General features: G+C 35.4%; 1 protein-coding gene across 4 annotated transcripts in view; it reads right to left on the minus strand.

Annotated features, from left to right (window-relative positions):
* SCN2A (sodium channel, voltage-gated, type II, alpha subunit) overlaps positions 1 to 12364 on the minus strand; it is an 80034-nt gene that overhangs the window by 13051 nt on the left and 54619 nt on the right. For all 4 annotated transcript variants that reach the window (XM_009894603.1, XM_009894606.1, XM_009894605.1 and 1 more), the window contains 4 exons: positions 6647 to 6767; positions 6135 to 6289; positions 5285 to 5458; positions 3388 to 3510 (listed from right to left, as the gene is read on the minus strand). In XM_009894603.1, coding sequence (XP_009892905.1) covers positions 3388 to 3510; positions 5285 to 5458; positions 6135 to 6289; positions 6647 to 6767 — 573 coding nt within the window. The remainder of the gene's footprint in view (positions 1 to 3387; positions 3511 to 5284; positions 5459 to 6134; positions 6290 to 6646; positions 6768 to 12364) is intronic.

The following is a 12364-nucleotide window of genomic DNA, read 5'->3' on the forward strand; positions in this document are numbered from 1 at the left end:
TATTTCAACAGTGCTGTCTTATGTTGACAAACGTGTACTCTCAGCTTTGTGATGACATGACTGTGGAAGGCCATGAGGAGTAGCTTGACCTAAACAAAGGAATAGTTTAATAATAATGCCGCATTAGTTTAAATTGGAAATCCACGCATTCACTGATTTTAGTGGGAAGTTTGATTGGAATATAAATGGCAACATCATTTTTTTTCCCAATTTGGGAATATTTGCCAAATATATATTAGTTATTATTTTTACATCATTTTTATTTAGTTATGTCAATTCTTCTACTTATAAAAATATAAGTAGATTTCTTAAATGTAATAATATCATCCAACAGGAATAATTATTGAGATATAAAGGGGTAGTTAATGAAGTGAAAATATTTGTCCTCGAGCTTTCAGTCTCATTACACCCGAGAATTCTGTTCCTCTTTCTGCTACAGCTGCAGGTCCAGTTATGTTATTCTTTAATTGCTGGATTTCTACAGCTGACCTACTTTCTCTGTTTTAGTCTGAGTCCTGAAGCTATAGTAGGACTGGCTTGTAATATGAATCATTTGAAGACACTCAAAACATACTGTTGAGCATCACTGAAAACACTGACCCAGACACCTCTTAGCTTCCACTAGTAGTAGGGGTGTTTGTTAGGAAACAGGGCAAGGTCTGACAGCAAGTGAAAGCAGCAAAAGCATTAGAAAGACATCAAAAGCATTGTTTACTGGTTAAAAAAAAAGGTAGTATGTGCCTAGCACCATACAGCAATGAGTGATACTGCTTGAGTCAGAGAATAGACAGATTAATTATGCTCCCACAGGCTACTTTCATGAAGTCCCAAATGCAAATTAAAGTGTATTTCCCCTGGCAATAGCAGTGGTGGGAAGATGCACGGGCAATGCTTTCTATTAATTATTAATTTGGGCAGGCACAAGTTCTGATCCTAGAGAATAGTATAGTGGATTAAAAATTTTGGATGTCTAGAACGGATGTCTTGCTTGTATACACGAAGTGTAATGCTCACTGGAAGTAATTTGGAGGCCAAGAGGTCATCCTGGCTTGTATCAGAAATAGTGTGGCCAGCACAGGGGGAAGTGATCATCCCCCTTTACTCGGCACTGGTGAGGCCGCACCTCGAATACTGTGTTCAGTTTTGGGCCCCTCACTACAAGAAAGACATTGAGGTGCCGGAGCGTGTCCAGAGAAGGGCAATGAAGCTGGTGAGAGGTCTAGAGCACAAGTCTCATGAGAAGCGGCTGAGGGAACTGGGGTTGTTTAGCCTGGAGGAAAGGAGGCTGAGGGGAGACCTTATTGCTCTCTACAACTACCTATAAAGAAGGCTGTAGCGGGGAGGGTGTTGGTCTCTTCTCCCAAGTAACAGGCAATAGGACAAGAGGAAATGGCCTCAGATTGTGCCAGGGGAAGTTTAGATTGGGTATTAGGAAAAATTTCTTCAGAAAACGTATTGTCAAGCATTGGAACGGGCTGCCCAAGGAAGTGGTTGAGGGACCACCTGTGAAGGTATTTAAAAGATGGGTAGATGTGGTGCCTAGGGGCATGGGTAGTGGTGGACTTGGCAGTGTTAGGTTGGACTTGATGATCTTAAAGGTCTTTTCCAACCTAAATGATTCCACGATTCTAATTTTAAGTGCCTATCCAAATATGTGCACCATACTATATTGTCATGTTTTCCATTCATAGATGTTAAACACCAATGAAATTGCTACGTTATGAACAGACATTTTGAATTTCCATGTATCAGACCTTAAAATCTTCACATACTCATTTCTTTACCAACTTGAGCTACTGTATCTTTAAAGACATTAAGCCTGAAATTAATTACTTTAAATAAGGCAAAATTCATCGTATCCATATATAACTTCAATGGTTAATTGCCTAACTAATAAAAATATAGGCCACATTTCTAGTTTGCTGTTATCTAACTTCATTATTTTTTATTATTTCTTTTGCTAAAGTCATAAAGAGCTAATAGGTTTTTTAATGAGATGCTATTGAGGTTTTAGGTAGGCCTTATATCTGATATAGGCATCCCAAATTTTCAAATTTACTTCAGCAAAGTTCCAGAAATTTGTTGAAGGCAAGGAAGTGGTATTTTGTATTTGCATTTATAATCTTTCATCAAAGCCTGTTTCCTTTTCGGGTGAAGTCTTTTACTTTCCACACACATAAAGCATCACATTTTCTTCAGAAGCTCACCAATTTGTAGTTGACTTATAAACGTGCTAATCAGCTCATAACCTGCAGTGCTAGAGATCAGTGATTGCAGTAGGGAGCTCACACAAGGATCCCTTTTAATTACAGCAATAGGGTTTCAGCTCAGGTGCATCTGCTGATTAGATCTATGGCAATATGTCCAAGGCAGACAGATGGACCCTGAAGCTGTAAGTCAGACATCTTCTTGTGGCTGGAGCTAGAAATATCTACCATCCCCAGTGGTTGACTACTGCCCCTGAGAGAAACATTTCTAGAGCTTTCGTGTCATAGCAGAATACATAAGGTCTTTGTCCATTTCAGTGCACTAAAGTGACTAAACTAATCCATCTGACTTTGCACTGGAATAGACAGAGAGCCCAGCAGGGCAGCTGAGGGTATCAGCTGTGGTAACTGATATAACAAACAGCTGGGAACAGTAACTTCTCAAATATACCCAACTCTGTCAGCAAAAGTCTTCCAATATGTTTTCAGGCTGCTTAGTGCTCTATAGATTATAATCAAAATTTAAAAATCAATATGGAAAGCAGTAACCAACCAATTGAGGCCAGAAATCATAAAATCAGCTCCATCTTTGATATACTAGAAAAGTTGTCTTAAATAGAACGCAATAGTTCTAATCTGAAAGAGAGAAGGAATTTTAACACTGCCAATTTACTTATTAATATAGGAATTAATTATAAAACTTTTAAATTGTAACAGAAAGTCCCAATTAATATTTACAGAATAGAAGGTTAAAAGACATTTGATAGAGTATGCATGATATTCTATACTTGTATGAAATACATGTGTGTATACGTGCACACACTTTTATGAGGAAGTATTGTTTTTTATAACTGTTCTGACTATAGCAGGATTTATTTGTATGCGATAAATTTAGTTTTGTAGTAGCATTGCATAGTTGATGCAGTTGATAAATCCTTGTGCCCTCCAGGAAAACATGAAGTAGGGTGAAAGGCCAAGGAGCTTAAATAAGTGTAACAATGTGTGCAATAACACATAAATTCATATAAGCAGATGAAGCCTTTTGCTTATATGTTAGTGATAAATGTAAAATATATAAGATGATAGTGTAGCATTTCTGCATGGATTTGTTGTTGATTATTCTGCATGCATTGTTTCTGTCTATGCATGCATTATTTCAGATTCTTTCATTTTGTCTTACCCTCATCCCTTCAAATCGCGACAAGGCTCTTAGAGGTCTCAAAGCTCTTAGTGTCCTAAGGGATTTAATCGCACCAAGTTCTGAGTAGCCCAAGGCATTAGCTGTTAAGCTAACCAAAGAGACCTACACAAAAACAGAAAGGCAATATTGCTCATTCATCTTGTATATCCTTTCGATACGTATGGTGGGAATGATGTGTGCCCTGAACTTCTCAAGAAGATTCAAGGCTGGACCTCTTTCTCCAGGAATCCCTCTATAATGCAGAAAGAGCTTTTAAGTCAGACAAAGTAGAATAAAAGTATATTCTAGGTACCTGTTGATGAAATCATGTTGGTAGAATGGTATAAAAATGCCTTCTAAATTCACATAAACCAGTCAACATTTGGTGGTATTTAAAGAAAAATGAAGCCACATGGAAAAAGAAAACTCCCCAAAGTTGGGTGAATTGGAATGGTCAATTTAGGTCAGGACTTCCCATGATATCTTCAGAACTTGATGAGAATGTAAAAGCTCTCAAAAACCACATCCACACCTGGCCTTTGGTCACATGTAACTTTCTAGTGTCCAGAAAATCTTATTCAACAGCCATAGCTACCAGTGCTGTTCAGATTTAACCAGACTAATCAAGACTGATAACCAACTGTTTGTTAGAAAATGGTAGAAGCTTCATTGTTAGGCATATCCACACTTCATTACATTCCCTGTGACTCTTTTAACCACTTCATCAATTCTGGCTTGCATAACGCTGGTCTGGTCTGCAGGCAGATGAGTAAATAAACTAGAATAGCTGTAAAATAAATAATACAATTATTTTTCATCAATAATCCTTAGAAATGTATTTATAGTAAACCATTGGGAAGGAGTGGCCCTAGTAAAGAAAAAAAAATCAAACCATCTTCTGTTTCCCTCCACTTAATGCCCTTCCATTCCATCCTTACTGTTCTCTCTTAATTCTTTCATTTCCAAATTAATCTTTTAATCTCTGACTAAAGATTAAAAAGAATGAGTCAGAGATTAATTTTTCCCATGAAACGAATTGCACCAGGGTAAGGTTGCCATGCAAAATTAATAAAGTTCACAGAAGTAACTAAACCACAGATTTACAAATAAGAATTAAATATTTGTTGATATATACAATAAACATATAATGACAGTGTAAAGTATTGTCCACAGTGCCTCTCTAAAGCTTTACTGGTCATGGCAATTTACATATTTGAAGATTGAGCCAATAAATGTTTTACAAGGGTACAGACCCAACCACAGCATACTAAGTTTGCATAGAGCCATTGTTTATCATAGGATCTGCAATGCTGGTATGGATTTAAAAGTTATAATGTTTTCAGGGCTCTGTATAGTAAAGAATTAATGGTCTACTGTATCATTGTAGATTAAGGGAGCTACATAGTGATATCTGTAGAATTTTGCTGCTTCTCTGAATGAGCAAAAAAAGTGATTTGAGACACATTCTTACCTTGCATTCCATGGGAATTTCATATGTGGAACTGAGAGATGCCCTATTAGCACAGACAAATGTTGTCAGGCTATCGGGACTGGAAGGGAAATGGATGTCTGCTATATGGTTAAAAAATCTGTAGACTTCCATTTGTGCTACGCAGTACTGTGCATACATTGTTGAGCGTGTAGACTTGAAATTACAATGCACTTCTCACTAGGTCTCCTTCAGACAATGTGTACCTGCTCCTTGTTGGTGCAGCCTTTTGAAAATCATTTGAGAACCCATTCTAAGACAGCTCATCTACAGTTCTCCAAGCATCAGTTTTAAAACAAGCAACAGTTTTAAAATAGAGTTTCTGTTGAGTAGAACAGAAAGCTTATCCTGAAAACAATATTCTGATTTTTAGAGCCTGTCAAACAGAACATGAAAAAGAATACATACATCAACAATCAGGAAGTCCAGCCAGCACCACGCATTAGTGAAATAGGTTTGAAAGCCATAAGCCACCCATTTTAAAAGCATTTCCAGAATGAAGATATAAGTAAAAACTTTGTCAGCATATTCCAGCATGGTCTTGATAGTTTTACGTTGCTCTATGTATATATCTTCAAATGCCTGTGAAAAAGATTTTTTAAGATATAATTATATGTCTTCACAATTTGCAGTGTGGTATGTAGTAGCCAAGAATGAAATTGAATTGGAAATATATATGTGACGATAAGGCATATATCCTTCTATCAAGCACAACTTTTGCTTTCATTCCATACTGTAGTCTTGTCATAAACCTGGGTCCAAACACAATATTCAGCTTTCAGCTGAGCTGAATAGTGATCCATGAAACTTACCATTGGACCATTCTCCAAATCTCATCTTCATTCATTTCCACGGATACCAATGGCTTATTGACATAAGGATCTCCTTTGTGGTAGCTACAACTTTATACCAAAATTATATGAGGGATTTAATAATGACTCTGTGAAGCAGAATTTTTGAGGAACTAATAATTGAAACCAAACTATACACACCAACCCACAAAGCAATCCTGAACAGAGATTAATAACTCTCTTTTCAAAAGAAAATGTCTACGTTGACAGTGGATGACTGTGCATTGACCCAAGTCTAGCAAGTACATTATATTTTGCTCCTGCTATGAGGATCTAATTACATCAGTGCTTACTCAGCACCACCTGATTTAACATCAATCTGGTAAAATACCTGCAGCTATATAATTAACTGTAATTCTAAATGTTTGCTGCTTAAAATAGACGCAATAGTTCCACATTGAATTTACCAGAGCACCGCTGCTGAGAAGAATCATGAAGACAATGAAGGTCTCAAACCAGTTGTGTTCAACAATCTTATAGCAGGTTTTCCTAAGATTCCACCAGATTTTCCCTTTCCCGTCTTCTACACTGACTTGACAGCATTTGAATCTCCGCACACAGCCTAAGTGCAATAATGAATTTTGAGATATCAGAATAAGGTAAATATTTATTACGAATCACAATGAACAGAAGTCATTTGGCTTATTTCAACACTGCTTGTAACTAAGTATCTCCTATTTGAGGATTTTCATTACAATATTTGAAGTTAAAAGTTAGGAACTCTCATACCACCTTCCAAGGAGAGAGAGCGAGCATGAGAACAGTACATTTACGGCAGTACTTCTGACAGAGTTACTAACACAAACAGAAAATACAACTATAATCACAAAGCTTTTTCTTGATTTTGTATAAAAATAGAATCCAGCCCAAATCAACACAGTCAGGTCTAATCACCTTGCACATACTTTGCTTCGCTTACCTTCTGTAAAACAAGCCTCTGGCTCCAGAGATTCTTCGGGTTCTGCTTCGGGCTGTTCCCCTTCCGGAGGTAACCCGATATCAACTGTGCTGCCTTCTGATGAACTGGATGCATTTAATTTCTGTGAATGAAACCCCACATAATTATTTCTTTCGATTTTATTTATTTTTAATAGAAGTTCATTTTTGAAATGCATACCAAAACATTTTGCATGTATTCCGTGCTCTGACATTAAAATAATTTCTTATCTACAATCTAAAATGCCAAATTGCTCTACTACAGGTGAGGTCACAAGATTAGAAACTACATCATGTGCATTTTCCCTATTGAAAATATTTTGATATTTTCATACAAGGAATTGCTGAAATTATTAGACTACTCTTCTGAGCCACACATAACAATTCTGAAATGAAATTTCAGTAAGTTAGGAATGCGTGCCTTCCACACTTAGCACTGTTTAATTATTCCAATCGTGTGGCTGCATTTTAGATTACACTTAAGATAGCATGTGTTAATATAAATAATTTTCCAACGTCATGACCAAACCAACAGCAAGCTGCACAGATGTATTTTCATGTCTCAAGTAAATGTTATTCTATCAAGTCTGTAAAATCTAAAAAGTTTGAATATAAACTTTTCTTTATCATTGACATGAAAACACATGTTATGAATTGTATAGGATAGTTTAATTCTCTTTATTTCCAAAAGAGCAGCACATTATTTTCAGAGCAGTAGCTGATATTTTGCATTCTCACTTGCCAATGCATTTTCTGGATTTATTGTGCATTTTGAAACTACTTATTACTTTGGTACAGTACACATACATGTCCAATCACTGTAAAAGCCCCAAAAGATCTTTGTTTTGGGAAGACTAAAGTGAACACAAATGCGTTTAAACCAATACTGTCATAAACCAATCCTGCACCAATGAATCATAGTGATAATATAATCCAAATCTTCAAAATTATTATTTCACACCATCACATTACATTGGTAACAGACAAATATGAGTACTATAATAAGTAAAAGTAGTTTGATTATGGCATTCTATGACTCTTCTAATGTTATCACTATGTGGAGTATAACATCAGTAAAATAGCTGCATTGATAAGTAGCTAATTTTAAAAAAGGAATGATGTAAGCAGATATAGAATACAGTCTATAGGGAGTTAATATTAGACAGAGATGGTCCATGGTAACATTAAAGATATATCTTTGCTGACACTTAAAACTTAAGTTAGAGGCATTATTCCTTTAAAACATGTTTGAGAAGACCAAAATTCTATACAGTTTTTTGTTAAGGGAATATAAATGATATTAGTATGTGAATACAGAAAGTACCATAAAATTTTAATGGAATTTTACACTGCAGACAGTATTAAGTATGTTCTTCAAACAAAAAGAAGATTAATTCCTTTCTCCCCCACTCTGATTTTATCAAATCATTCTGACAATATATCGTGCTGTGATTTTGACATAGGCTTAACTTTGATTTTTGTGTACCATGGTACACTATAGCCCGCACTTTAGAGGAAGACCAAACAAATGGACACATTTATTCTAGGATATGTTATGCACGTAATTCCAGTGATATCTGTACACCCATTTCCTTTATGTTTCTTTGCAAATCCCAGCTTACATATTTGTGTCTCATATTTGTGCATAAGCTTTAGTATCTATGAGGCTAGGTCTAATTTACAAAGACACGGATGCACACTTTTCTGCAGGTTATTATTAACAAATTTCCCATTGCAACATATTCAAATTATAGATAATGCATGGCAGTTTGGTGGTTGTGGAATACTGCCTCTAAAATGGAGAAACTGGAAACCAGGGCATAAATACTGCAGTCCTCAAGTAGGACCACAGCATTTAAACATCAGTGGAAGTCAATCAGTTTGAGAAAATGCCAGAAATACCATAAACACAAGGTACATTCCAAATAAATTTATACATAGTGTTAAAAATTGACATTTATCAATACAATACAGTAAAGCATTTTTAAACTGAGAAGTAACTATCTGTTTGTATTATGTAGAGTTTTCTTAAATTGTTGCTTGCATCATTCCAATCTGGACAGCATTTCTAGCAGAATGCTGTAGTAATAGCAGAGCAAAGAAAAATTATGAACTGGTTAAACCGTAAGTTTGAAAGACCTACTGTCCATTCTTTTATAGGAAAATGAAGAGTTCGGTAACTCAGATATTACACAGTTAGGTTAATTGGCACATGTTAATTTTAAGAAGGGGTAATGAATGCCTGTTACTGAAATTGCAGTAAAAAAGACTAAAAGTTAACTCAAGATGGAAGATTAGGCATATCCACTATAAGGAGAGATCAAAAAGATCAGGTAGAAAAGGTAGAAAATGATGAGTAGAGCAGTCAATTATCAGGAACATCAGAAAGCCATCTTTATTTATGTGGGGCAGTATGTATGGTGAGTTGTATCTTACAAGTCTCTTCTCACTGAATATCTGGTATGCTTCTTTTAAAGAGCTGTAATAATAATCACAGGAGTTAAACTAAACAGAAAAATCCTAAATTGAATCAACAGCAGCGGATACTTGAAACACAACAATTAAATGTTTTATATCCCACTGAGAATTCAGTCATTCTTCTGTTGTTGATGTAACGAGTATTTCCTTAGCATGCAGTTCTAACGTACCTGAACTTAGCCCCAACCTGATCAGTATATGAAGAAGCACATTATAAAAATTATTCAGTAAATTCAATCTGTAATAATTCAGTATGATACGGGGAAGAAAAAATTAAATTTTTTCAACACAAATTATTTCTTTTTGTTGTTGTTGTTTCTTTGTTATTTTTAATATTGAATTTATTGTATGGCATTCTATACAATATTTATAAAATTTAGTATGTATTAGAAACAGCTAGGAAGGTCTTATGATACAACTTCTTAAGATTTTACCAAATCAATTACCTTCAGTATGCTAGGAAAACCTTTCAGTAACAATCTCATATTTCCACAGCAAAATTCTACTCTGATATAAAGCAACTGACCCAGGGATGTTGTACTGATTTCTATGTATTCAACACAAAATCACCTGGGAATGGACCATGTTATTGCTGATTGTGTTTTTTGCATATGCTTTAATACATTGGAATAATTTTTCTACCACTTACTGTGACTTGCCAGTGTTCACACATACGGAATCCAGCTGGACAGCTAGATCCCCTAGCTGCAGACCCTGATATGTTAGGTATGTGGTATACATCCCAGTTCTATACCTTAACATATCTCAAATTTACCTTTGTACCTGATAAATTCTTCTCTGCTCACCAGCATTACAAAAACTGGATTTAGGCAATGCTATATACTTCACTGTATACAGCTTTTTTAAAAAAAAAAACGAACCTGTACAAACAAGATAATCATCAATCCCAAACATTATTTTGATAAAATAGTAAGTCCTTTTTAAACCTTTTTTATACCATGGTTCTAGGTTTCAGAAGTATTCAGTCACGCAGATTATGAGATCTATCACGGTCAAGTATCAGCCACTCTTTGAGAGTTATAATGCTAGACTTTTTCTGAATAGTATGCCAAGGAAATTATTCTCAGAGAACTCTACTTTTCAGAAGCTCAGAATGTACATACTCCATCTCCTTTTCACAGAAGACAGTAAGGGGACAAAAGTACTTACATGGTTCTAAAGTAGCCATATATTGATCATCATAGAGAGAGAGATATATCTTTTACATCACATCTACCAACAGCCTTGCCAGTCATGCTTTAGTCAGCAATAAAGTATGAGATACAGATTTTAGTTTAGCTTTCAAGATAGAAACTGAAAGTGGAAAGCAGCTTGCCTATCAGAGCAACATTGCAAAAAGCAGCAGCCAAGATGAGGTCAGGAAGTTTTTGATATAATTACTTTCTGAACCTTGACAACATCTCATAGATTCATACAATTCTGCTTCACTTACAGCCAGGCCACTTTGAGCTTCTAACATTTCATTCTTTCTTTGTTTTCTATTTTCAAGAAAGCCTGAATTTTCAGGATTGGCCAGGATGCCACTAATAGCTGTTGAAATCATAATTTAAGGGACTGAAGGAGCAAAGAGCAGAACAGACATAAGCAGGAAGATGGCGCCAAGAGAAACCACCATTTTGGTTTTGCTTTTAATTTCCTTTCCTCCCAGATACCTGTGAAAATGTTAGATAATGGAAATTATATTGGTTTTATTTTCTCAGTGCTGTGTAGATGTCAGTATGAAAATGAGACGTTCTGTGATGTAAATGGCAATATTATATCCAAACTTATCCAATCTTTCTCAGCACAGCTACATCACCTATAAAATCAACGAAATATCATTGTGGTTCCACTGGTATAATTAAGTGGAATCTGGATGTCATTCTTTCTAGCGCTTATACAGTCATGCATAACTCTACCAGTTCAAAAAACCAAAACATGGTAAACCAAAGCGAAAAAAATCTGTGATGACTATTGTTTGAAAATACTGCAAAAAACAGGATTCCTAAATTATAGTCCACTCTGTACTTTATCGCTTTTCATAATTCCTTCGATCTACTTATTTATGAGCATTTCATAAATAAAAATATTTGCAAGGGTGTTGGATGAAAGCAAAAGCATCGTAAGTAGCAGTGGAAATATTTGCAAAAGCACTCCCACTGGAAGGTATTTAAAAAGGCTCTTTAATTCACACAAGTAATAGTGAAAGAATATTTCTGAAACAGAGCAAGGGACTGCTGTTTGTAAAGATTAATTAAGCGAACTCCAATTAACTCTAATATTAACAATGTAATATCATCCACCATGAATTGCAATGTGCCAATACGATGTGACCAATTCACAAACAATCCAAAGCCTAAATTCTTCAGAGTACCAAAAAGCTATCCAGTAAGTGTATTTTAACTCCACTGATTTACCAAACTGAAAGCAGCATCATACAACTATGGTGTTGTAAATATTATGGCAATGTTTAATAGGTGAGATGTAAATCATACTGAAGCTGGGAACCTTTTGGTCCAAAATCGGTAGCTTATTTACTAGACTGCTGAACTTTATTTATTACTGATGAGAGTAAGTTTAAGTTTCTCAGGGCAGACAATTTCAGATGTTTGGGGAGGTAGTCCATTTGTGAGCATAAATTAAAGAGCTATGGTAAGACTGAATTGGGCCAGATCTTGCCATCAGTTTTCTCTTTGCACCTCTACACTTGTAAGTGTGGGCGTAAGTAAGAGCAGAACTGATCTCTGAATGTTTGACCAGCCAAATACCAGTTTTGTATGAGCTTTTTTAACCAAATGATGGTCACATGCTTTGACTGTGGAAATTAAATGAATTTCATGCTTAATGGTGCTTCAAGTACTGCATATTCATCTCCAAAATAACTAAATGCTTATACAAGTACTGAAGAAAAGCATTTCTAAGAAAAAAATTGTGAAAAATAAAAAATGTGACTATCACGAGTTTGAAAGTTACCTCCATTACAAGCTAAAATAAAATAGTATGAAAGTTTTCCAAAATAGCTAGCAGCTTTTCATTATCAGCACAATTTATAGATGGACTTATATAAGCTTCTGATAAGAAACACAGCTTACATATTGCATATTCTGTCTTCCCTCAAAAGGAAAGAAAACCTTTCAAAAATAGAATCCTGAAAACTTTACCATCAAGATTGGGAAAGGTACATAGCATGCACTGCAAAATACTATTAAAATATCAGGGAAAG

This window comes from Charadrius vociferus, unplaced genomic scaffold (genome assembly GCF_000708025.1).
Source record: "Charadrius vociferus isolate BGI_N301 unplaced genomic scaffold, ASM70802v2 scaffold161, whole genome shotgun sequence".
NCBI classification, from domain to species: Eukaryota; Metazoa; Chordata; class Aves; order Charadriiformes; family Charadriidae; genus Charadrius; species Charadrius vociferus.